The following is a 27,342-nucleotide window of genomic DNA, read 5'->3' on the forward strand; positions in this document are numbered from 1 at the left end:
CAAAACTCTGTAATTGACTCATTTAAATCTGAAGTACCAAAACATGTTATTTTCCTTTATCTTGCTTTGTTTCTCCTCACTACCCCCACAATTCCTCATGGCCTAAGCACAATATAATTAATATTACCTGCCTCTTTTTGCCTCTTCCAAGCATCTCCTCTTTATCATCTTCTTCATTATTCCTTTTTTCATTTCTTTTGATCCCTGCTATTTTCCATTCCCCAATTCCGATATAACCTGTTCTTTTCTTCTTGAACTAGATTCAGGACATTGTTCATATGTCCAAATACTTTTTAATATTTATTTCAGGTTTTTTTTGCAATCTAATGCAAAGTTTTCTAGTTTTCTGTTTATTCCTTTTAAAAAAATTTATTATTATTATTTTATTCTTTATTCTATTAGAGTTTTCCTAACTTCCCCCTTTTCCCTCCTCTGTCCATCCCCACACCTTTGTCCATGGGTCTAGTTATTCTTTTAATTTAATTCTCTCTAAGTAGTTCAGGTGTTCTCTTCAATAAAAAGGAAATCAATAGGAAACACAGGTTGTTTCATAGTTGTAAATACCATAAAATAACATGCATTTGAATACTTGCCCCATCCAGGAGCTTATCTCCCTCTAGTGCCACCAGCATATGTTTATCCTGCCTACCATTTATATTTAAGAGGTCAATATTCAATTAAGCTTCTTTAAAGCTCTTAGGAATGTCCACTTTCCCGCACTACAAATTTTCATCTTCTCTCTCCTGATGTGACTATGCCTTGCTACCATTTCTACTTCTATGAATTCAAGAAACTCAATGCTGCCAGTTCTGGACTGAATTAGTAAGGGAATTAAACTGAACTGAAATTTCACATTTTCACAGACGCAATGGGAAAAACTGTGGTTATGTCTGTCAAAATAGTAAAAGGTTTATATTGCAATATAGGTGATCAAACCAAATCCCTACAGTGTTATTAGTATTTACCTGTATCTTAGGTCAAATTAATAAAAGTTTACAGTATTTTCCTATTTATCAAAGTATTTCTTATTTTCCTATTTATCAGTTTCTACAGCAATCTGAGCCCCAACTTCTAAACTTTTTTCAATACAGGTTTTTAAACGTATTTATTTTTTAAAGATTTTATTTATGTATTTATAGACAAAGGGGAAGGGAGAGAGAAAGAGAGAGAAACACCAATGTGTGTTGCCTCTCACGCGCCTCACTGACTGGGAATTGAACTGGTGACCTTTCGTTCACAGGCTGGTACCCAACTTCTAAACTTTTTAGATAAAATTCTTTTATAATTTGAAAGCTATCTTACCATGTTCTTCAAATATACTTACCTTCTTCCAGTTTAGAAAAAGATTGTGAAAGGGACTGAACATCTTCTTTAGGAATTTTAAAAGCCAAAATTGAAGAAAAACTAAAGAAAAGATAAAATGAAATATGGGAAAATTTTTAAATTACTACTACTGTGTTCTAAAGTTAAGTTGAAAATTTTTAAAATTCAAAATTATTTACATAAATATTTATCTAGATAATTTTTTGAAATATTACAATTGTCCATGCACAAAAAATGTTTGCAATCTTAAAAATTTCCATGCATAATAAAATAACTCTCATTACTACTAAATAAGAACTTTAAAAAGTTTAAATAGTACCATATATACTTATTGGTTGGTTGATTTTAGAAAGAGAAAAAGGAGGGTAAGGGAGAGAGAAAGAGACAAACATCAATTTGTTGTTCCACTTATTTATGCATCCATTGGTTGATACTTGTACAATATGTGCCCCCCTGACTCGGGGGGATCAAGCCCACAACCTTGGTGTATTAGGACAATGCTCCAACCAGCTAAGCGCCCAGTCAGGGTCAATAGTATTACATATTGAAAGATCTAATGCTAAATTACATATAAAATTTGTCATTAGACTACATTAATCCAATATTGGTAACAATACAGACTTTTTCCCCTTATCCTCAACACAATAACGAATTTTTATATAATTAAAATTTTAAAAGCTTTACCTTTCCTGACGGCTTGCATTTGGGAAAATATACTGTATTTCTCTTTGAAGGCGGTCTACTTCTAAGTTTTCTATCCAGTCCTTCAATTTAATTTCCAAAAAGTAGCCTTTTCCAAATTTACTCTTTAGATGCTGGACTGTCCCAATGCATCTGCAGTGATTGTTAAAAGAAAGATGTAAGATGATAGTTTCAAAAAATGATTTCTCGGCTACAGAATGAGTTAAATAAAATGTTTACAATGGAATACTTTTAAATTTATAGAAAAGTGTTAGGAGACATCCCCTCTGGTTTCAGGAACTGCAGCCTTGCCCACAGGTGAGAGGGTCCCAAGGCTGGAGCTAAGCAAGAAGGCCTCGGGAAAATAGGCCACTGAGAGAACAAACCTGTCCCCCTGGCAAGGACTGAGCCCCTGCCTCCCTCACATCACCCTGTTTAGCCCTGAAAGATGGCTGGTTAGTCAATGATGGGTTAGACCCCTCGATGGCAGGGGCAACCTAAGACAGGTACCGCCGCATGGGCATGAGGGAAGAACAGGGGGGACATGGAGAAAGGGCAAAAAGACCCTCACCCCTCAGCTTTGACATGGCTGAGGTCCTCATTCTTTCTGAAAGAAGTCTCCTTATCTGTTGGTGGCTCTGATCCCTCGCATGGCTCAGGTCTGAAACAATACTGGAGACAGCCCTAAACCAAATTGGGCGGTTCCTGGGGGAAATCAGGCCTAGAAGTAAATTCTTTGAAGCATGCTTCGTTTTTCCCTCAAAAGCTATGATAACCAGCTCAGGCTGGGAAGGAAATGTACATTATTCACAGGCCCTGACCCTAAACTCTTTGGCGCTCCTATGTTTACAGTCTTATGTTTACTTGTCTCTTCTCAGACTCATATAAATAGGTGTGTTCCTGCCATTTGTTTTCTTCAAAACATCATCTATTCTCTGTAAACATTAACATACTGATGTAATGAGATCACCTGTACATTCCTACTACCTAGCCCCACTGATAACCCTTTCAATAAAAGCCACTGGACACAGGAGCTTGGTGCCTTCTCCACTAGAGGGAAGTGCCACTCCTTTCCCTGGCAGACACAGAAGTGTCTGGAATGACTGATTTTATTCCATCTATCCGTGATGAACCCAGGATGGGCTCTGCGGGACCAGAGTCTCCGCTCCCACCTCAGAAAAGTTGCAAATATAACAGAGTCTCCATAAATCCCTCACGCAGTTTCAGTGTCCCTAATATTACCATTTTACAATAGCATGGCACATTTGTCAAAATTAGGAAACTAGCATTACTATATTACTATTAACTTTATTTGGGTTTCACCAGATTTTCCACTCATGTTCTTTTTCCATTCCAGGATCTATCTAGGATACCACATTACACTTAGTTGTCAGGGCTCCTAAGTCTCCACTGATTTGTGACAGTTTCTTAATGCTTTCCTTCTTTTCCATGACTTTTGCGAGTTTTGAGAAGAACTGGTCAAGTGTTTTAGTAATTGGTTTTGGAGAAAATGCCACAGAGCTGAAGTACCTTTCTTATCATATTGTATCAGGTGGTACATGATACCCACATGACATTGTTTGGTTCAGGTAATAGCATTCTTCAGGTTTTTCCACTGTAAAGTTACCGTCTTCCCCTTTCCATACATTAGAAGAGACTGGCTACATCCAGCCCACACCTGGTAGATAGGGGATTAGGCTCCCTTCCTAGAGGGCGTAGTATCTATGTATAATTTTTTCAAATTTATTTTTACTGTTTACACTATTACAGATATCTCCATTCCTCCTATCCTTTCCTATAAGGAAGATTTGCCTCTTCTCCCACATTTATATATTTAATTCAATCATTTATTTATATGAGTATAAATTCATGTATATTTATTTTATACTTTGGATTATAATCTAATACACTGCTTAGCAATTTTTTAAAATAACAGACATACCTGAGAATAACATTCTACACTGTTGAATAATTAATCCAGTTCCCAATGCAAAGTAGCTAGTCATATTTTGGAAAAAAAAATGTACATATCTCTGAGTAATTCTATAGAAAGCAAATTGATTCAAAACCTCAAACAAGAAGAAAATGGTTTTCATCCTCATCTGACGATATGTTTATTGATTTTAGAGATAGTGGAAGGGAGAGAGAAGAGAGATAGAAACATCAGTGTGAGAAACACTGATCAGTTGCCTCTGCATACACCTGGACTGGGATCAAACTCACAACCTAGGTAGGTGCCCTGACCGGGAATCAAACCCATGATCTCTTTGGTATACAGGACAAAACTGTATACAGAGCCACCCGGCCACGGCAAGAAAAATATTTTTAACATTTAAATTAACGTGCATTTTTAAATGATGACATTTAAAATCCATCTCACCCCATTCCCCAAATGGCTGTTCAGACATCTACCTTAACTGCCCAGATACCATGATGGCCACTCGGTCACAGACAGCCTCTGCCTCCTCCATATAGTGAGTGGTCAGAATAGCAGCCCGCTTTTTGTTTTTGAATGCAGTTCGAATTGCTCGCCTACCGAACATAAAGTAGAGAAAGAAGAAAGGAGCTAAATGTTGATGAAAATACATAGGTTTTTAAAAATCAATCAAGTTGGTTAATTAGGGTAAAGTATCAAATTTCAATTGCTGCAGTTATATTTTGATCAATTATGATTTTTTTCTATTCTAATTTAGTTCTCATTTTTAAAAGCTTGTCAAATAGAAATTCCACGATTTCAAATGTTTCATGTTTTAAGAAAATGAATTATAAAAATTGAAGCCTTTTCATATTATAAAATAAAATAGGCATAGAATCATATAGACACACCTTAACATGAATCTAAACCAAATCTGACATTTTACAGACATATACCTAGGCCCGAAAAGTTATTCAGCTAATTAGCATTGTGAATTCTTAGAAAGAGCTCCAAATAATTCAAGACAGTATTATTATGAGAAAGAACTACAACTTATATGTTAAATGCCAAGAAAAAAGCCTTTTAAAAACTATTCAGACAGCAGTACTCTTTAATAATTACCTATATACTCATTTTTGTTCTGAAATATATAAAATATTAATACTTCATGAAAAATATGATAAAGTTTTAAAAGTTTAAGGGATCCTCTACAAACAAGAATATTTAATGATAATTACTATTTCATTATTTGTGTAGGATTTAAAGTCAACATGCATATTTAGCCAATATAAAACCATTAGTTATAATAAAATATTCTTTTTTCTAAAGGATGAACACAGTATTAACAAGGGCCTTTAATGTTATACTCACCACATGTGCTGTTTGGCCTTAGGATCCATACCTGTCGATGGTTCATCTAGCAAAGTAATCTGAGGGTTCCCCAGCATACTCAGAGCAAAACACAACTAAATGGAAAGAAAATGGGGGAGGGGACTTCAAAACAAGGAATCTTATCATGACAGTATCAGGCACTAAACTATCAATAAAAAACACCCATATTTGTTGTTTAATAAAAGTACCTTTCGCTTGATTCCTGCAGGTAGTTTCTTTATAGTTTTCTGAAGATGTTCCTTCAAATCAAGTGCATTTGTTATTCTGCAAAATTGATATACAAAATGAGTGTGTTATCACTCACTGTTTGTGATCATTGATATTCTTTTTTCTAGAACACTCAGCTTCCTACAATTAGACCTCCAATTTGTATCATTTTAAACAAATTATTATCTTGATTAAAGGTCCCCTTTCAATTAAAATACGTTTCATTCTGTAATTAGAAATAGAAAAATTGACTTTATTTGCATACCTACCATAATTTTGTAAAAAATGTATAAAAAGGTAATGACCATTTTCTACAAAAATTATGATACAAAGGAATGCCTATTATGAAATTTTTAAATTTGAGAAAGAAACTTTTATCCAGGTAACAAAAAGATTTTAAAGTTTACCGATTTGTGATTTCCTTTAGGTCACTTGGGCTCATTCCCTTCACAGCTCCATAAATTTCAAAATGTTCCTGCAATGTAATATCTGACCACAGTGGGTTTATCTGAGGACAGTATCCCATACACTTAATGGAATCATCATTCTCAGTTGAGTCTGAAGAATAATCTCCTAGAAATACCTACAGAAACACAAACCAATTTTAAATAACTATTTTTAATTTACATTGTGAAGGAAATAGAAAATGAATTAATTCAAATTCCTTCCTGGAGCTAGGGCAAGACTTTTACTCCTTTTGATGAAGCAAAGACATACACAGGTAAATCAGAGTTCAGTGACATGGCCAGAAGCAGTGATTAGGAACGTAGCATTGATTGGGAAAGCGAGCCCAATTTTAACTAGCATGATCTGGGGCTTACATTGGAAGGCACAATTTGAGGCAGGGAGGTAAGCAGATTTGGCCATTGAGATTTTTAAAGTGTAGGGAATAGCCAACATAAAAAATAATTAAGGCAAAAACCCAAAGAAAAAAGTATGCCTGGTATTTTCCAGGAAAGCAATGCGCCAGTATGATTGATGTGAGGTAAGCAAGGGGGAGAGGAAGAGACAGGATCAGAACAGTTTTGTGAAGTTACCACAAAGTGATGAATGGCATTCTTCTAATCAGGGACTAATTGATGGCAATGAAAATACCAGCTCCAATACCTCAAGTTAACACTACTGTCTTCCATTAAATTGGTGGACAAATCACCCATGCATGTAATAATTATAAAAGCTGAAAACCTATATATGTGTGTCTGCATGTATGTTATAAAAATACTACTATGTATATTATTTTCATAGATAACCAAAATGATCACAATTTTATACTATAAATTTAATATTAAAAACATAATATTTAAGCATCAAAATCCTAATTTGCCATTAAAAATTTACTTTAATGAAAATTACAAATCATAGTCAATGTATTCCCCACCCCTGTATATCATACCTGGCCTGAAGTTGGTTCGATTTCACCAACCAGAATATTAATAATTGTGCTTTTGCCTGCACCATTTGGGCCCAACAGTCCCAAGATCTCTCCTAAAGGAAATGAAAGAAAAATCATCATATGTAAATCAAATTTAATATGGACGTTATTCTTCTGAAAACATTATTTAAGAGAAAAGTAATTAAATACCAGCCTTTTTTCACACAGAAAGAGATGTATTTAGTTGCCACTTTCTTTACTTTTCTTGTAAGAAAATCCTTCTTGTCATCGTATTCTTTATGTAAATTGCTCACCATAATGGCCGGTTTCTAACAAGGGAAACAGGATTTAAAAAGAGAGTCATAAATCAGAAACCTATCATTAAATAACAGGCTGCACACAACTCATATCCTATCATAAGAACTATATTTGCAAACATGTATGAATGACTTACGGACAAAGACAATGGAAAGGGGATTGACAGTGGGAGAAAGGGGTGGGCTGGGTGGAGGAGGGCAAAGGGAAAAAAAATTGAGACAACTGTAATAGAATAAAAAATTTTTTAAAAAGTAGAAAAAAACTATTTGCTAATAAAGGGTACTGTATAAATAAATATCCATTTTCCACTGAAATAATGACTTATTCAACAGTAAGTAGACAATCTACAGTGGTGGCCAGAGCAGCAGTCAGGGGACAGCCACACATTCCCGACAGAGCAGGGGGGCAGCCCAAGAGCCTGGAGAACTTTTTGGAGCCGGAAGAGATAAAGCAGTTCGGTCAATATTGTTTTAACACACTTGAAATAAATCAGATGTTCTCAGCAACTGAGTCTTGGTGAGCAGACATGGGACTCTGAAGGGAGAAATATAAAGAAGGCCAACAAGCTGTTGCTAATAAAGCTTTGAACCTACGCTTCCCAAACCAGTTCAGGAATCATCCAAAAGTAACGTTATAATAGCCCAGTGATAGAACTCCAGCTGTGGGAACGCAGTCGGCTTGCTAAGGAATGGGGAGAGTCTGCCACCTACAGGCCTTTAGATCCAAAGTCTTTCCCAATACATAGAGCTAATTAAACTTTTGGGACATGCACAATCAGAGGACTTCTGAGAACTCATGATATGTTCATATATCCTATAAATCTTCTAGGAACATATATAATGTAGAGCATTTCCCATACTCATTTGGCCATAGATTCTGCTATGTTTATGAATCACATGTGGATAGAGAACAAAATTTAGGAAATGCTGGCTTATGTGATTTGCTTAAGATCTTAACCACCAGTTAAAAGATTATTAATTTTATTCAGTTTGGCCAGGAATGTCAGAAACACCCAGTAAAGTGGCTTTGAAATAAATAAGTCATGGGATGATGACTGAGCTTAATCTTGGAAAACAGTAAGTCTAGACTTTCAGTGGATGCAACTTTGTTGAATTGCCAGTGGAATTACAATTATGTTTGAAATTACTCTCTGCTTGACTAAATCTTTTTGAAAAATAGTATTTCAAATGACCCAAGTAGTATTCTTACTGTTTTTAGTTGGCTCAATTAATCAAATAGTGATTTAAAAAAAATATTTGTATCTGCAATACTAGTTTCTCTTGGAATAGAATAGTGCTTCCCTCCCACCCCACTAAAAGAGGGGATTCTGTTTCCTTCAGTCTTACAGGTTTGGGAAATGCTGAGTCAAGGAAAGGTTGAAAGTTTTCTTAATGTAGAATTTCTTGGAGCTCTTACTTTTTGATTTTTGTGTATATTTTACCTTTAGATGTTTTGTATTACTTTTATATGTTAATATTTCAAAAAATTTTTAATTTGAAATTAATGTAAACATCATGGCAACCCTGACTTCAGCAACCAATCTGCCCTTGTCAGTTTCATAGATATCCTTTCAGGATATTCTCTGGATGTATGTTTTTCTTTAAGAAAGCATCATTCTGCAGCATTTTTTAAAAATTTGAAATATACCTTGAAAACCATTCAAAAAAAAGTGGACAAAATATTTTTCAGAGTTTTTTTCCATATTGATTCATATAGAAAATATTTTTCAAATTAATTCCTATGTATGGGAACTGATCCTTACACATGTAATATGACTTAGCAATAAAGACTATATTACCTCTTCACAGCACTGGCAACTCATCAGCTCTCTGACCTTTAGTCTCTCAGCTTTGACATCTTCATCTTCATCTTCATTGCTTGGTGGTTCTGGAAACTTCCTATTTTTGGACTTTGTTGAAAGGGTCCTAAACATATCAAGATAGAATCTACTAAGAAATTAAAGCACTACATAGAGAAAAAATGAAAAAATACATCAATATGAGATCCGTGGTATTCTGTGAAAGATGGAAAAAGTATAGAAAGAAGGAGGTTAAGCACACTAAAGGCTGCAGATTAGTTAAATATGTTGACCCTGCTTGACAAGACATAGAGGAAGTCATTAGTTCTTACTGAAAACAGTGCCAATAGAGAGGTAAGGGTAGAAACACATGAATCACTAGGGGAATGCAAATGAAAACCACAGTGAGACACCACTTCATACCCACTAGAACGGCTAAAATAAAAAAGATAAACAGTAACAAATATTGGCAAGAATTTGGAGGAAACAGAACCCTGATATATCCCTAATAGGAATGTACAGTGGTCTCCCCTTTTCAGGCGGCTTTGCATTCTGCAGTTTCAGTTACCTGCTGTCAACAGCAGTCTAAAAAATATTAAGTGGAAAATTCCAGAAACAAGCATTTTTTAAGTTTCATGCTGTTCTGAGTAGCATGATGAAATCTCACACCGTCCCATTCTGTCTCAATGGGGACATGAATCATCTCTTTGCTATCAAATACCTCTAGGTTATCAAATTGACTATTTCAGTATCACAGTACTTATGTTGAAGTAATCTTTATTTTACTTAATAAATGTCTCCGAAGCACTTCTGGCAGTTCAGATATGCCAAAGAGAAGCCATAAAGTGCTTCCGTTAAGTGAAAAGGTATGTATATATAGGAAAAAAAAAAAACACATCATACACAGGGTTTGGCACTATCTGTGATTTTAAGCATCCACTGGGGGTTTGGAGCACATCTGCCACAGAGAAGGGGAGGCTAATGCAAAATGGTGCAACTGCTTCAGGAAATAACAGTCTATCAGTTCTTCAAAAGGTTAGACAGAGAGTTACCATGTGGCCAATCAATTCCATTCCAAAGTATCCTCCCAAGAGAAATAAAGATGTATGCCCACACAAATATCTGTACACAAATATTCATAGCAGCATTATTTGTAATAGCCAAAAAGTGTGAAGAACTCAAATGTCCATCAACTGACAGAGAAAGTGTGGTTTAATCATACAGTGTAATACTACTCAGCATAAAAAAAAGGAATGAAGTACTACTACATGCTATAACATGGATGTGCCTTCAAAACATTACACTAAGTAAAGGAAGCCAGCCCCAAAAAAGACTACATACTATATAATTCCACTTCTATGAATGTTCAAAATTGGCAAATCTATTAATGTGGAGACAGAAAATAGATTTGTAATTATATAGGGCTAGGGAGCATGGGTGGGTTGGAGGGGGAAGTGACGACTGATGGATAGAGGGTTTCTTTTGGGGGTGATGAAAATGATCTAAGATAAGATTATGGTAATAGTTGCACAACTCTGTAAACATGCCAAAAAACTTTAAAACTTAAAAAAAAAAATTAACTGACCTGAAAAAGGGATCCTTTCTTATTGTTCTGCCTCCATATTTTTTCTCATAGTACTGTAAGAGGAAAATCCAGAGTACACACTGCAGGTAAGGCTAAAAAACACAGAACAGCTTATGACTGAATCTTCTTTTTCTCAATCAAAAGAACAAAGACCACACACCTCAGTTTCCTTACCAACACCAAAAAAATAAACCACATTTTTTTTTGCATGTCATATCATTTAAGAATAGATTTTAATACTAAACAAGATAGTTTTATAGTAAGATAATCATTCACGTATTTTTCTCTCTGTAAAGTTTATTTTTATCTCTGTAAAGTTCATTGGCTGTCAGCATCATAAAATAAAAAGAAAAAAGGCTTTGTTTATAGCTTCTAAGAAAGACAGAATCATAATTAAATAGCACTATTAACATGAAAAAGCCAAGAATATTAAAATGGACATTTTCAGTAAGAAAAGGTATCACCATCAAAATGTATACCCGCTAGTATTAACAGACTTAACTTTTTATGCATCTTCATGTTTATGCAACAGGATACAAACTAAAAAGAGTTAAAATCATACAACCAAACTATTCTTAAGGTAGCATGCTAACACAGAAACATTTTGTTGTTTCTTACCGATATAACAGCCATGAAAAGCCTATCCCATGTATTATAGGTTTCCTCATTGTTTTGACTATTCTTCCAAGAAACCTAAGACAAAAGTTATAGAAAATTTATACGCTGCTGTGCTGTTGTGACATGATACTGGTCTTTGACCCTAGTTCCTGGCACACAGCTTCTAATACTGTTGGAATTCCCTACGTCAGAGGTAACAAGAGTATCTTTTGTGACTTGGAACAAGACACTTTCTGTTTTGTTGTCTGTTTCTTTTGCTGTGCAGAAGCTTTCTGGTTTTATTAGTCCTATTCATTTATTTTTGCCTTTACTTTCCTTGTCTTTGGGGTCAAACTGATAAAATATTGTCCCTAAGTTTAGCACATGTTTTCTTCAATGCAATTTATTGTTTCAGATCCCATATGTAGGTCTTTGATGCATTTTTAATTAATTTTTGTACATGGGGACAAAATATAATCTAGTTTCATTCTTTTGTGGCGTTCTAGCATCATTTATTAAAGAAGCTTTCTTTACTCCATTGTGTTTTTGATATTTTATTCTTTTTGTTGCAATTGCAAAAGGAATTGTTTTTTCATTTCTTTTTCAAAGTTTCATTGTTGTATAAAGGATAGCTGTGGATTTTGCACATTGATTTCGTATTCTACCACTTTGTTATAGTTTCTAATAGTTTTTTTGTGGAGCCTTTAGGGTTTTCTTTTTTTTTTTTTTTTTAAGATTTTTAAAATTTACTTTTAGACAGAGGGGAAGTGAGAAAGAGAGGGAGAGAAACATCAATGTATGGTTGCCTCTTCTGCATCCCCTACTGGAGACCTTGCTCGCAACCCAGGCATGTGCCCTGACTGGGAATTGAACCAGCGACCTTTTGGTTTGCAAGCCGGTGCTCAACACACTGAGCCACACCAGTCAGGGCTAGGGTTTTCTATATACAGAATCATGTCATCTGCAAAAAGTGACACTTTTACTTCCCATTTCTGAATGGGAGATGGTATTTGCAAACAGACCCATCAACGGGTTAATACCCAAAATATACAAAGAACTCATACAACTCAATACCAAACAATCCTATTAAAAATGAGCAGAGGACCTGAACAGACACTTTTTCCCAAGACATACAAATGGCCAAGATATATAGAAGATGTTCAATTTCACTATTAGAAAAATGCAAATCAAAACTACAATGAGATACCACTGTACACCTTTAAGAATGGCTATGATCAACAAGACAAGTAGTACCAAATATTGGAGGGGTCATGAAGAAAAGGGAACCCTCATTCACTGCTAGTGGGAATGTAGACTAGTACAGCCACTATGGAAAACAGTCTGGCAGTTCCTCAAAAAAATTTAGAATAGAGTTCCCATATGAGCCAGCAATCCCTCTTCTGGTTATCTACCCAAAAAACTCAAAAACATTTATTCACAAAGATATATGCACCCCTATGTTCATTGATGCATTATTCACAATGGCCAAGACATGAAGACAGCCAAAGTGTCCTTCAATAGAACAGTGGATAAAAAAGATATGGTATATATACACAATGACTACTACTCAGCCCTAAGAAAAGATGAAATACAACCATTTATGACCCCATGGATGGACCTTGAGGATATTATGCTAAGCAAAATAAGTCAGGAAAAGCTAAGAGCCATATGATTTCACTCATATATGAGATATAAAACTCAAACTCATAGACGCAGACAACAGTGTGGTGGTTACCCGGGGTAAGGAGGTGGTGGGGTGATGGGGGGGCGGGTAAAGAGGGACATATATTTGGTGAATGCTATGGAAAATGGTATGGTAAATGCTATGACTTTGGGTGGTAGTCACACAATGCGATATACAGCTTGGGTATTTTATCATATGAATGATAACCTGAAACCTATAAGATTCCATTAACCAATGTCACTCCAATAAATTTAATAAAAATAAATTTAAAATAAGTAGTAGTAATAATAATGAAACAAGTGCCTTTCAACCAAAGCTGAGGTGACTATTAGAAGATGAGGGCTGGTTGCCAGAAGAACAAACCAGGTGATTAGAAGGCTGGAACTTTCAGTCCCATCCCTTTGCTGACCCATAGGCTAAAGAAAGGAGTTTAGAGATTAAGTCATCATGCCTAAGTAATGGAACTTTCATAAAAACCCTAAACACATGGTTCGAAGAGCTTTTGGATTGATGAATGCATCCACACGCTAAGGAATAGCACACTCTGAACTCCACAGGGACAGAAGCTCCTGCACTTGGGATCCTTGTAGCCAAGTCAGACAGAAAAGTAAGTAACAGGGTACCCACTACTTGTAACTGGCATCTCAAGTGGGGCAGGGGGCAGTCTTACGGGACTGAGACCTTAAATAATGGGTCTGCACTAATTCCAGGTAGTTGATGTAAGTATTGCTTTTTGTGAGGGAAAAAACCCATGCATTTTGTGTCCCAAGTGTTAGAAATAGTTTTATTTTAGTTGCAATGTGTAGAAATATTTGGATTAAAATGAAAAAAGTGCATTTTATTCAGCAAATATGTATTCCATATAAACATGTTAGCTATTACTAGTAATAGCTGTGACTTGTTCTTAGATTAAATTTTTCCCCATCCCAAAATATGGGGGACAAAATAAACATATTAAACTGATCAAAAGGGAGGGGGTAAAGAAGTTAGTTAGTGAATAGAATTAATCAGCAATCATCTTAAGTCACTTAACTTTTTTTAATTACATGGAATTTTTCAATTATCCAGGCTAAATAAAATTAATCTGTGTTTTTTTCTTTGAAAAAAAAAAACTCTACACTTTATTTCTCTTTTCCCTTTATAAGAAAATACATTATTTAATCCTTGAGAAGCTCTCCCAAATACTAATTGAAGTCAGATCATACTTTAATTTATGTACATATACCATTTGGGGCATCAAAGAACATGTAATGGACATAGTCCTTTCTACTTTGAGACTTTAAGGTTTAAAAACATGCTTAAAAAGATTCCACAGTGATTCTAAATTGCTTCATTAATAATATTTAAATCAAGTAGTAGCTGCTAACATGATGAGGTTTTTATAAAAAATTATTTTCAGTACAAGAATTAAGAGCTTAAAGGTTAGGCACTATGTACGTTTTTTTAAATATTAAAACATCTATTAGACCTACCTTTATGAAACAAATCAGACAACCTAGAAGTGGGTAGATTGGAATGGCTATGCAAAAGATATAATGGAGAATAGCTGTAACTGTATATCCCAAAAAGTAAGTGATTTCGGTGATTACAATGCAAGCCAGTGCTGTCTAAAGAAAAAATAAGAAGAAAACAAGTGAAAAAGCGTTTAGAAATTTCATACTCAACATTAACTATGCTGTCAATCTTCTAGTAAAACATGGAACCAGAGATGATACTTAGCAAGTCTCAGTGCACTGGTACCAGTTGCTTTTGGCTTGCATCTTTTCCATGCAGTTGTTAAATGCTCTCATTATCATCCCTTCATGGAGAGGATGATGCAGAAGACAAATATACAGACAACAAGATGCTGCCAGCTATCTAAGTCCTGTACTTAGAAAAGACACAGCAACATTCTGGAGTATTATCCTGAAAGAGTTCATGTCTTTTCTAGTATAAACATGAAGGAGTTTCAAATAAGCTACTATGAAAATTTGAAATGAAATAATATAAAGTGTGACTTACCATAGAATAGATAAATGACCAAATTTCTTTGGTATTTAAAATTTTTTTAAAAGTAAAAGAAGTAATATAGGTAAACAGAATAACTGATGGAACATAACCAATAAGACAAAAAACCTGTAAAACAAAAAGATGTAGTTTTATATAAAAATATGAATAACTAGCAATGCAGATATATAAAATACCACTAATATTAAAATATTAAAGAATAATTATTCTTCACATTTTACTGCTTAACAAATCACTCTAAAAATTGAAATTTTGGTTACTTGAGGAGTTACCATACACATGGCTCCTAAATCAATAAAGCTCATGCTTTTAACAAGTTAACAAAATCCTGAATAATTTAAACAGAACAGTTTTCTTTGCCAAGTACAATGCTATCTTTTATCTTGTTATAGAAACAGGTGAAGCTGGTTAAAACTTTTCCTCAATTAACTATTAGTTACCATTTTAATATATAGCACTTAATGCATTTTGTACATTTAAAAAAAATCCTCATTAATTTATAAAGCAGAAATATGTAAGATCAGTATGATCTCTGGCAAAATAGAGAAGTTTGTTTACTTTCAGCAACCCAGACCTTGTCTAACTCGGTTTCCTCATATAAGTCATTCATATAAAAGGGTCTAATAACAACGAATCATACTCTTCCTTAGTATTTCAAATCATATTTTAAATTATGAAACAAAGGAGTTTCCTTGTGAAATTATTTTCAGGCATAAGGACAAGAAAGATATTTTAAGAAAGGACTGCTTAAGTACTTCTAATTATACATAAGTAGATAGTCTACATAAAAGAGTGCTTTGGTTTCAAGGAATTCTTTTGTAATGGCTGTAAGTTACTGCTTTAAAAATTGCTTAAATTGCACTGATTACGGGTTCATATATTAGGTTGGTCAAAAAGTTTGTTCTGTTTTTAAGTAAAAATAAGACACATTTTTCATTTTCACCAATAATTTTAATGAACAACATATGCACCATTTTGTTCCACTGCCTTATGCCATCTTTCAAGCAACTTTGCAATTCCATCTTCCCAAAATACTTCGAGCAAAGAGCTATTACAGGTGCCTTTTGCAGTCTTCCAAGGAACTAAAATTGTCCATTAAGAGAATTTTGTAAAGACCAAAATAAATGGAAATCTGAAGGTGCCATATCTGGTAAATACGGTGGATGAATCAGAACTTCTTCCCAGGCAAGCTGTAATAGTTTTCACTTGGTATCAAAAAAACATGTGGTCTTGCATTATCCTGATGGAAGACTATGTATTTTCTGTTGACTAATTCCGGATGCTTTTTGTGGAGTGCTGCTTTCAGCTGGTCTAACTGGGAGCAGTACTTGTTGGAATTAATTGTTTGATTTTCCAGAAGGAGCTAATAGAGGACTCCCTTTCAATCCTACCATATACACAACGTCACCTTCTTTGGATGAGGACGGGCCTTTGATGTGGTTGGTGATTCATTTTGCTTGCCTCATGATTTTCTGTTCCACATTATTGTAAAGTATCCACTTTTCATCACCAGTCACAATTTGTTTTAAAAACAAAACATTTTCATTAAGTTCAAGTAGAGAATTACATGTGGAATGATCAAGAAGGGGTTTTATTGCTTAACTTAGGTAGAACCCAAAAATCAAAGTGACCAAGCTGGTGCAAATAATTTTCAACGCTTGATTTGGATATTTTGAGTATGTTGGCTCTCTGCCGCATGGTATAACATTGACTGTTCTCAATTAATGTCTCAATTTGATCCTTATTACTGGTAACTTCAATTGATCTACTTGACTGTGGGGCATCACCTGGCAAGAAATCTCCAGCACAAAACTTCACAAACCACTTTTGACACGTTTGATCAGTCACAGCACCCTCTCCATATACTACACAAATCTTTTTCTGTATTTTAGTTGCATTTTTATCTTCTTTGTATAATATGCTGAAAATATTGCTCATTTTCTTTCATCTTCAATATTAAAATGGCTACACAAAAATTCACTAATTTTGATAACTTTTTTAAAATTCAGGCTATGACACCTGTCACAATACAATCTAAAAAAATTGTTTCAAATGAAGTTAAAGACAACTAAGCACTATCAGAGCCATCTTACAGGAAAAAACTAAGGAACTTTTTTGGCCAACAAAATACAATGATTAATAGAAACTGGTTCTATTTTCCATTAAAAAAAGAATTAACATCCAAATTACTCAACCAGCCAATTGTCATGTTTGTAAAGACTCCATTTTTTAAGTAGCATTTTATTTATAAATAGAATGAGTACAACTAACGTTAACTTACCACAGAAAGGAACTTTACAGGATAAAAATATAATCCATAATGAAATGCAAATAAACTTCCTAGCATCAAAATAAGAACAGCATAAAATAAGGGGATATCAATAATAGCTTGTCCAATCCAATAAGCAGATGGCAAAAGACCTGAAAGTTTAAGTTGAGTATAAGCTTTGATCTAAAAATTTAAAAAAAAGGAAAAAAGTTGATTATATTTTAAAATATTTTTCAAACAAAAACTCTATCAAATTATAGTAGAACTCTCAATTTTTACATCAACAACAAGTTTATATTCCAGTTATATAGGTATTAAAGCTTTCTTACAGCTGAACATAAACTCCATTTCGCATTTAACTTAGATCATTATTTCTGAGATGTAACAATTCCAATAAAATTTTCAGGACCAGATTATAACAGTGCTGCTAAGAGACACAAAACTGAGATAAGACGAAAGTTTACTGGGGTTATAGATGAATAATAGTGATTCTATATCACAGTCATCAAAACATGACTGCTTGTGAAAATATGTGGAAATAGATGGAAAGGTGTGCTTTAAACAAAAAAAAAAGGACTCTCACTTTTAAAAACTGAACTTTCTTAAAAATACTAATAAACTGCCAACTGCCCTCTGGGTTTACATAAGGCTTTTGGCTTAGGTACAGATCATACATTTAAAAGCTTTTTATACATTCTTGTATAGTACATAAATGTAAGCTGTTATTGCTACCACAAGTAAATAGCATTTTCATGAATAGTAAGAGTAACTTCAATGATGACAGTTTCTCTAACTTTCTAATGCTCTCATTACTTAATTTGAAATTTTAAAATCTTTTACAAATCCAAATTCCTAATATTTTAATCAGTTGATTCCTGTCACCTATAAAAATATCACTCCTAATAATCTAAAGTTATTATGTGAAAGAACTAGCCATAGAATCAGCTAAGGGAACCATGGAATACAGAGTTAAGAAGAGAAGTGATTTTAAAAAAAAAAAAAAAAAAAAAAAAAGGACAACTTTTATGTTCAATGAATTATAAAAACAAAATAAATTCACATGTAAGTATAAAAATATAAACTAAGTCAAATACAATTATTTTTGATAATCCAAATGAATGCTTTTGTTATTCATACAATGCTGGTGGGAAAGTCAAACAATAAATCCACTCTGGGAAACAGTTTGACAATTTTTTATAAAAGTACCTGTAAACTTTCAGTCACCTTACGACAGCACTGTACTCGGGCATTTATGCCAGAAGCATAAAACCTTAATGCTGACACAAAAACCTGTATGCAAATGTTCACAGCAGTTTAATTCTTAATAGTCAAAAACTGGAAACAATCCAGATGCACACCATGAAATACTAACCAGCAATAAAAGAATGAAGTACTGATACATGCAAATTGGATGGATCTCCAGGGAATTATCCTGAGTGAAACAACCAATCTCAAAAGGAAACATGCTGTTGTTCCATTAAATCATTTTTGAAACATCAAAATTATAGGAATGGAGAACAAATTAATGATTTCCAGAGGTCAGGGAGGGGGGAGGGTGTCCAGGCGGGCTTGAAAAGAGCAACAGAAGGGATCTTTGTGGTGACAGTGCTGTTCTGTCTCTTGATGTCAAAACCCTAGTTTTCTACAGTTTTGCAAGATACTTTTATTGGGGTAAAGTGAATAAGGGTACATAGGATCTCACTATTATTAGGTTGTATTATTGTTTACAACCTAATATAAATCTACAATTACCTCAAAATAAAAATTTGAATTAAAAACCATTTAAGGGGAAACAAAAAAGAGAAAATGCAATTGTCTAGTAGGTTTTATCTCTGAGTGGTGAAGATTATGGATAATTTTTATTTTCTTTATATACTTTCCTATATTTTCTAAATTAGTACAATGAATATGTATAACAGAAAAACTGAATATATTTTTAAAATATCTTCTGAGACTCATGTGTTACTTTTAAATGAGGCTTAACCTCATTATTAATCACATTGTATAAATTAATTTGGACAAATTTGCTTCCACTGAACAAGTAGAAGAACAGACACAAAGAGAATGAGAACTTTTTGTAGAAGAGTAAGAAAGAGACAATCTCAGCAGAGTGGAAGAGTGGAAGACTTTGAACTGTCAAAAACTATATAAGATCACCTGAGTCTCCTTGGATGGAGGATATTAAAAAGAGAAAGGAACAGAAAATAAAGAGGAAGAATACTAAAAAATCCTCTGTACACATTGCAATTTTTCCTCGGCCTGGTGACAACAATCATTTTTCACCTTTTTTTTTTCACTGAACATCACATTAAGCGCCTTATACAATCCATACATTCCATTAAAGGCTAGAGGAGAGTGTGTCAATTAAGAACATAAGGATCAGACACTTTCGGTCAAGATGGAGGACTTTGTCTCCTCACACAATCAAAAGAAGGACAACAAATTAAAAACAAAAAACAACCAGAACTGCCAGAAAATCAAACTGTCTGGAAGTCTTGACAACCAAGGAGTTAAAGAAGAAACATGCATCCAGACTGGTAGGAGGGGTGGAGACGGGCAGCTGGAGCAGAGAGGACACACAGCAAGGAGGTGGCTGGAGGATTAGGCAGGCAAGATGACAGCTGGTAGATCCCACATTCGCATGCGGATAAACCAGGAGGAACAACTGGGGAGTGAGAGAGACCATGCGACCCAGGGTTGCAGCACAGAAAAAGAGAGCCTCAACACCTCTGGCTGTAAAAATCTGTGGGGGTTGCGGTGGGAGAAACTCCCAGACTCACAGGAGAGTTTGTTGGAGACACCCAAAGGGTCCTAGAACGTACACAAACCCACCCATCTGGGAATCGGTGCCAGAAGGACCCAATTTGCTTATAGGAAGCAAGGGAAGTGGCTGAAAGTCGCTCAGGGCCAAGCTAGCGGCATTGTTCCCTCTCAGACCCCTCCCCTACATACAGCGCCACAATGATGTGACATGGGTTGCCCCACTCTGGCAAATATGTAAGACTCTGCCCCTTGTAGATAACAGAAACACGGAGACAAAGAAATATGGCCCAAATGAAAAAACAGATCAAAACTCCAGAAAAAATACAACTAAGCAATGAAGAGACAGCCAACTTACCAGATGCACAGTTCAAAACACTGGTAATCAGGATGCTCACAGAAATTGTTGAGTATGGTCACAATATAGAGGAAAAACTGAAGGCTATGCAAAGTGAAATAAAGAAAAATACACAGGGAACCAAGAGTGAACGGAAGGAAACCGGGACAAAAATCAACAATTTGGAGAAGGAAGAAATAAACATTCGACCAGAACAGAATGAAGAAACAAGAATTCAAAAAATGAGAAGAGGCTTAGGAACTTCTGGGACAACTTTAAACGTTCCAACATCTGAATCATAGTGATGAAAAAAGGAGAAGAGGAAAAGCAAGAAATTGGAAACTTATTTGAAAAAAATAATGGAGAACTTCCCCAAACTGGTGAAGAAAACAGACTTCCAGGACATCCAGGAAGCTCAGAGAGTCCAAAACAAGTTGGACCCAAGGAAGCACACACCCAGGCACATCATAAGTACATCACCTAAGATTAAAGATAAGGAGAGAATCTTAAAAGTAGCAAGAGAAAAGAAGACAGTTACCTACAAAGGAGTTTCCATAAAACTATCAGCTGATTTCTCAAAAGAGCCCTTACAGGCAAGAAGGGGCTGGAAAGAAGTAGTCAAAGTCATGAAAGCCAAGGACCTACATCCAAGATTACTCTACTCAGCAAAACTATCATTTAGAGTGGAAGGGCAGATAAAGTGCTTCCCAGATAAAGTCAAGTTAAAGGAGTTCATCATCACCAAGCCCTTATTACATGAAATGTGAAAGGGACCTAAGAAAAAGATGATGATCGAAACTATGGACAGTAAAATGACAACAAACTCCCAAGTATCAACTGAGCCTAAAAACAAAAACAAACTAAGCAAACAACTAGAACAGGAACAGAATCACAGAAACAGAGATCACATGGAGGGTTATCAGCGGGGAAGGGGAGGGAGAAGTATGGGGGAAAAGATACAGGGAATAAGAAGCATAATTTGTAGGTACAAAATAGACAGGGGGAGGTTAAGAATAGTATAGGAAATGGAGAAGCCAAAGAACTTGTATGTTATATGTATGACCCATTGACATGAACTAAGGGGAGGAATGCTGGAGGGAGGGGTGTGCCAGAAGGGAGGAAATAAAAGGGAGAAAAAAAATGGGTCAACTGTAACAGCATAATCAATAAAATATACTTTAATTTAAAAAAAAGAACATAAGGATCATAGTACCCACATCTACTACTTAATCAAGATGCATTAAAACTGGACACATTATATCAACACTCCCATCCTCCATTTCCTGACCCACAAAGTGGGTAACGTAAAACTTACCTCATAATGTTGTAAGGATTAAAGGATGTAACTTCTAAAGAAGATGGCAAGGATTTGAGTAATAAATGATTGTTATTACTACAAGGTGGGGCAAATGTAGGTTTACAGTTGTTCATATGAAAAATACAATAAATAATGAGAATAAACTCTACTTCTTGTACTCACAACTCTAAACTTACTTTGTCTTACCCTGTATTACTATAAGAAATAATAAATGTATTGTGCTCCATTTGCTTACTACTGACATAATGTCTTTCATTCATGCAAATAAATGTTATTCTTATTAGCAAACTATTCCTATAGTTTTCTAATTGAGTCATTACCTTATGATTCTCTGCATTTTCCATGGCAAAGTAAGGTGGCATTGCAGTAACAATGATTCCAAGCAAAGCTGCTTGAAAATACAGCTCAATTTTAAAAACTATGTCTGTAATTTCCTGAAAAAGAACCACATAATAAGAAATGGAACTGAGAATCACTTGATATCATCTTAGAACTTTTTTTTCTTCTTTTTTGTTAAATTTATTGGGGTAACATCAGCCAATAGAGTCATACAGGTATCAAGTATACATTATTATGATACATGGTCTGTATATTGTAACCTGTGCCCACCACTGATAGCACTGTCTAAAAGACTATCAAAACCTCTGAAGAAACACATCAGTATAACTATCCTAGGCAGAGCCTATATGAAGAAACGGGTGGCAGAGTTACCAGGCAGTGAGCCATAGTACCAACTTTGCCACTTACTAAAGAGCTATAAGATCCTGAGCAAATCACTGTATTTCTTTTTTTTAAATCTATAACACTGAATATGGCATATAAATTAAGCTTCACCACTTAAAATAATAATTGCATGAAAAGCAGTTAACACATCCACCAGTGGTCCTATGCAATGAACATGACTCTCTCAGAATGATCTCTGGTGCCTTCATTAGTTTGCCTAGACTGTATGCCAGCTGGAAGCTTGGGGCCCTATTGCTCTCCAAAGGGCCCCAGAAACCAGGAGCTTCTTCTCCCAAGCAGGGGGGACTACAGCTCCCACAGGCCCCAAAGGTCACTAGCTACCCCAAAGGTGTGTGCAGACAGCAACCTTTTCCAAACAACCTTGTAAACAGCTGGCACCCAAATGCAAACAACTAAAAACCAAATGCACTTTGTTACCCTCCACCCTCGACAAGGCCATTTTGTTATCCTTGCTCTGTAAGAAGATATATGCATGGGACTGGGAAAACACTTTGCACTAGAACGGAATAATCTGAATGTCTAGCAGACACTCTGGCCCTGGCACACCCATTCACAGGACTATGTGGAAACAGAGTGCATCTTGTTGGCTCTGGCCTTCTGAGTTTTTAGCAATAAAGCTAATTCCTTAATTCATGCCATATAACAATGTAGAATTTTTTCCCAAACTCTGGTAGATTACAATGGACAGAACCAACAAACATGTAAGCTCATTAGTACAGCAAGTGAAGAATAATGAGACTACAATTGGATTCAATCGCACAGAATCTGATGAATTATGAAAAAATATGGACTATTAATAAGACTACATCTATGAATAGTGAGCTTTGCAAAGTCTCATTTCTTTCCCTCCAATTTAAAAAAATGGTTATATGTGTTTGATGGAAAATGAAAATTGTAAGCTCTATTGTAATAGTTATGGATACATACAAATATAATAACATCATAAAAACAGGTATGAGAATCAAAAATATTGAATTGTGGTTGCTTTGTGGAGCTAGAGAAGAAAATGAGATTGGGAAAGGGTACACTGGGGATTTCAGATGTACCTTTAAAATTTAAAGTTTTTTTAAAGTATAACAAGATACTAATATTTGAAACATTTGGGTAATAGGCACATGGTTGTTTTTTTTTTTTCTGTAGGCTTGAAATATTTCACAATAAAAAAATAAGGGATGATCTACAATTTTGACAATTTCAGTATCTCCTAAGCACTGGTGACTCACAAATATTTATTTCCAATCCAGAAATCTCTCCAGATTTACACATCAAAAGCCTCCTGAATGTCCATCAGGCACAAATGCCAGAACTCAGTAGATTCAGAACTGAAATCAGTATCTCCATTCTATCAAAACAAAACAAAAATCTTCTGCCCATATTCTCAAAATCGGTGACTGATACTACCAGACACCACATTACCCAAAATGATAAGAAACATAAGATTCCTTTCTTCTTCTCACCTCACAAATTCAATAGTGGTGAAGTATGCCATATATTTCTTTAACATCTTTATCTCCCGTCATTATTATTACTGCCCCTAAATTAATTCTCACACACATCATCACCTCTAATTTAGGCTAATTAGTAAAAGAATCTTTGATTTGATTTCTTTAACTTTCTTTCTTCCAGCACAATTCTCCTCACAGAAATCCCTCGCTACCCTGGTGCCAAGGAACTTTTTAAAATGTAAATTTAATGTTATTTTGTCCCCATATATAACTGTTAACAAAAAGAGTACTAAATTAATCTTCGGTGTGATTCCCATTTAAAGATGGCAAAAGATTACAGCCAACTAAAAAAAGGTTTGGGTGTAGATTACACAGACATACGACAGAAAGCAGATGACTAGCGAGCTGGTGGTGGAGGTGGGAGAAACCGGCAGTGATTACCCGATTCTTGGGGGATTCTTGGGGGAGTGATGAAATATAAAGCTGGTTGTGGCAATGGTAACCGATCTCTACAAATGTAAGAAAAACCACTGAGCTGTACATTTTAAATGGCATATTATTAGATGGCATAGAATTAGATGGCATATGATGTACATGTCAATAAACTGTTAAAAACTGTACAGCAATAGAGAATAAAACATGTTACTACAGAAAGATATTTGTCCATTTATTTTTCAACATATAAAAAAATAAGAATTGAGAGAAAATGTTTCACATTTTTCTAGAGACAAATTAACTTTCATATTTATAACCAGCAATAGTATCTAGAAGAAAAATTGTCTGGGTGACTTCTCAAGTTTCTTTCACTACCCCAGTTTCCAGATTTTAGACCAACAATATTCATTTTTAAACTAACTTTTCTATGATTAATATAAAAAATACATATACTTTACAAAAATATCAGTATCAACACAGAACACCTCCTTGATCCCGAAGCAAATTAATATTGAGGACTCCTACACCCAGATATAAACGATTCCCAACTCTAGTTTTAAGAAGACTAGGAGATGTCAAAGATGAGCTGCTTCATATTTTATTATCATTTGGCTTTTAATACTTACTTTATACACACAAACACATTTTAATTTTGCTTACTTGAAAGAATGGGGTATTCCAGACCTGGATGCTTTCAGTCACATTTAAATGATAAAGGTAGTAGTTACTAATGATATTCATCAATACAGGTAAAGAATAAACCATAGTACTGTTGAAAACAGCTGTAAAAACATAGTCCTACAATTTAGAAAAGAGAGACTTATTACATACCATATATACATATAAATGGGTATACTGTTGCTAGATTGCAAGGTTTTCTCATCCACTTGGCTACTTTTCACTATCTATACAGAAAGCTAGTCAGCAAATCATAGAAATCATACTCAATGATAAAGACACCCTTGTTTGGAAACTATAGATATTTTAGTATTTAAAAAATGTAGCATAAAATTAAATTCCTTTAAGCTTAATTTATTGGTAACCTATCAGGGCATTAAATCTATTATAAATATTACTACTTCCAAAAGTAAATTCTAATTTGCAACTAATGGAGCCAAATCAGCAAATGATTAACTTTAGAGGAAACATCTTAATCTTTTATAACTTTCAAATGGGTATTCATTCATATACATTACTCTTACCTTTTCTGAATGCATCACATTTAAAGCTGCACTATGGGGAGCAGCAGATACATAGTCACTGCCATTAAACATCGTCACCATTATGTTCTGGTTTGTGAAAAAGCTAATAAGATCACTGATATCTGAGTCTGGTATTAGAAAATAAGCAAATAATAAAGAATCAGTTCAAATGAGAAACATATACAGGCTTTTAATAACATTGGAAAGGCTATCTCCCCTTCAAAAAGTATTTTATCTTTGTAAGCTATCCAGCCTGCCTGGATTCAAATCCAAGTCAGTCAATACATGCGTGGGCCATAGAATGAACCTGACACGGTAACTGTGAAAATTTTAGCTGCTGCTGCTGCAACTATTACTCACATTGAACTTCTATCTATCATACCTGAAATTTGGTTAAATAGTGACAATAAAAATCTATCCGGCAATTTTATGTAACAAGATAACGTGCAGGCTCAGAGAGGCAGAAGTCATGGTATGAAATTAGGTAACGTCACTCCTTAGAGGATTTTTGTATGCTCTGAACAGACAAGTTTAATCAATGCTGACTGCCTTAAAATATTAAAACACATAATCACCAGGTCTCCATCTATATTCTTTAGATTGCCCAGAGCCAATGAAAAAACTCTGAATCCTGTCTAAGGTTTAAATTCATACCAACATGCCAGATAGATGAAAATATTTCATTATCATAAAAGCCAGGACTCAAGGAAGGACAAATGTGACTTTGAGAAAAACTGAAACCAACCAAAGGAAAACACTATCAGTAACTAAGTAGTACGGCGGGGTGGCACAGGCTCAGCACCAAACCTGAGTGTCAGAACTGTGATCCTGGTGACACTACATTTACCCCTAACCTTGAGTCTCAATTGCTCTCTCAGCCCCAGCCTGCCTGAGTGGCTCTGTGCTCTAGAGAAGAGAGCTACACTATAACTAAGGGAACTGTATCACTTGTGATACAAAAACCTTTGCAAGGAAGGTAAGATACCCACCAACGTATACACAGAAGCCAATGATGCCTTAAGAAAACATGGTTTTGTCCAGGACCAACAAATAAGGCCTAACAGAATATGGGATTCATATGTAAGCAACTCCTGAAATACTAAAATGTAACTGAAGGGACAAAACTTTGAAAATACTAGAATTTCTACAGATCAGTTCAGAATGAACTCAAAGCAGAAAGATTTGAGATACATGGACAATTCCCCAAATACACAAAAAATGTCACAATGTCAGGGTATATGGCTCCATGCAGTACTATATTTTAGTAACATGAAATGTATATTAAAACCCAAAACAAGAATAATAAAAGAAAAAAATTGCAAAACATAACATTTTCTAATCAAAAGTAGTTTTCCTTCACTAATCATGTTTTTCCTCCAAAAGAATAAAAGTTGTATAATAAACTCAGCCAGGTTTTAAGAGTAATGATTTTAAGGAGTAATTTATAATCACCTCCAACTACAATTATTTTAACACTAGGAAAAGCTCTTCAGTTAGCAATGAATCTAAAGGGAAGATACTCAAATAAAAGTGAAGTGCTGGGAGATGTTAAACCCCAAAGAGTTTAGGAGTATAGAAAGGGTTGCATGAAATGCAACTTTTGACCTATTTCAGCATGATAAGCAAATTAAGAGGCTACTGTTTTGCTCTTAGTTTGCCAGTTAAGTTTGCTGATCTTCACTTTTTCTTCAAGCACCCTGAGACTACTGTACAAACTATCTTTGGAGATGGGAGATGTTGAAGGAACAACTGGTCATGTATAAATAAAAGTTGGCATTAGGTTTTATTATTTTGACAAGCAGAATCCTACGCCAGTTTTTTTTCTTTTTTTATTTGTTCTGCTCATTGCTCAGGCCATGTGTTTTAAATTGTTTTTTGATATTTTACAATTATGTAATAAGAATAATCAATAGCAAATCCAAAATAGCCACTGCAAATGTAGTGTATTTGATT

The 27,342-nt window shown here is 34.8% G+C and overlaps 1 protein-coding gene across 2 annotated transcripts in view; it reads right to left on the minus strand.

Annotated features, from left to right (window-relative positions):
• The window catches only part of ABCA5 (ATP binding cassette subfamily A member 5), a 68,075-nt gene that overhangs the window by 1,013 nt on the left and 39,720 nt on the right, over positions 1-27,342 (minus strand). For both annotated transcript variants that reach the window (XM_054573100.1, XM_054573102.1), the window contains 17 exons: positions 25,390-25,517; positions 24,848-24,985; positions 21,884-21,997; positions 17,161-17,331; positions 14,874-14,987; positions 14,345-14,479; positions 11,210-11,284; positions 10,592-10,683; positions 9,007-9,133; positions 7,105-7,219; positions 6,912-7,003; positions 5,926-6,101; positions 5,500-5,575; positions 5,291-5,385; positions 4,417-4,536; positions 2,008-2,157; positions 1,325-1,404 (listed from right to left, as the gene is read on the minus strand). In XM_054573100.1, the coding sequence (XP_054429075.1) occupies positions 1,325-1,404; positions 2,008-2,157; positions 4,417-4,536; positions 5,291-5,385; positions 5,500-5,575; positions 5,926-6,101; positions 6,912-7,003; positions 7,105-7,219; positions 9,007-9,133; positions 10,592-10,683; positions 11,210-11,284; positions 14,345-14,479; positions 14,874-14,987; positions 17,161-17,331; positions 21,884-21,997; positions 24,848-24,985; positions 25,390-25,517 (1,998 nt within the window). The remainder of the gene's footprint in view (positions 1-1,324; positions 1,405-2,007; positions 2,158-4,416; positions 4,537-5,290; positions 5,386-5,499; positions 5,576-5,925; positions 6,102-6,911; positions 7,004-7,104; positions 7,220-9,006; positions 9,134-10,591; positions 10,684-11,209; positions 11,285-14,344; positions 14,480-14,873; positions 14,988-17,160; positions 17,332-21,883; positions 21,998-24,847; positions 24,986-25,389; positions 25,518-27,342) is intronic.

Source organism: Pteronotus mesoamericanus, unplaced genomic scaffold (genome assembly GCF_021234165.1).
Source record: "Pteronotus mesoamericanus isolate MK-2021 breed Mesoamerican mustached bat unplaced genomic scaffold, CSHL_Meso_final contig_246, whole genome shotgun sequence".
Taxonomy (NCBI): Eukaryota; Metazoa; Chordata; class Mammalia; order Chiroptera; family Mormoopidae; genus Pteronotus; species Pteronotus mesoamericanus.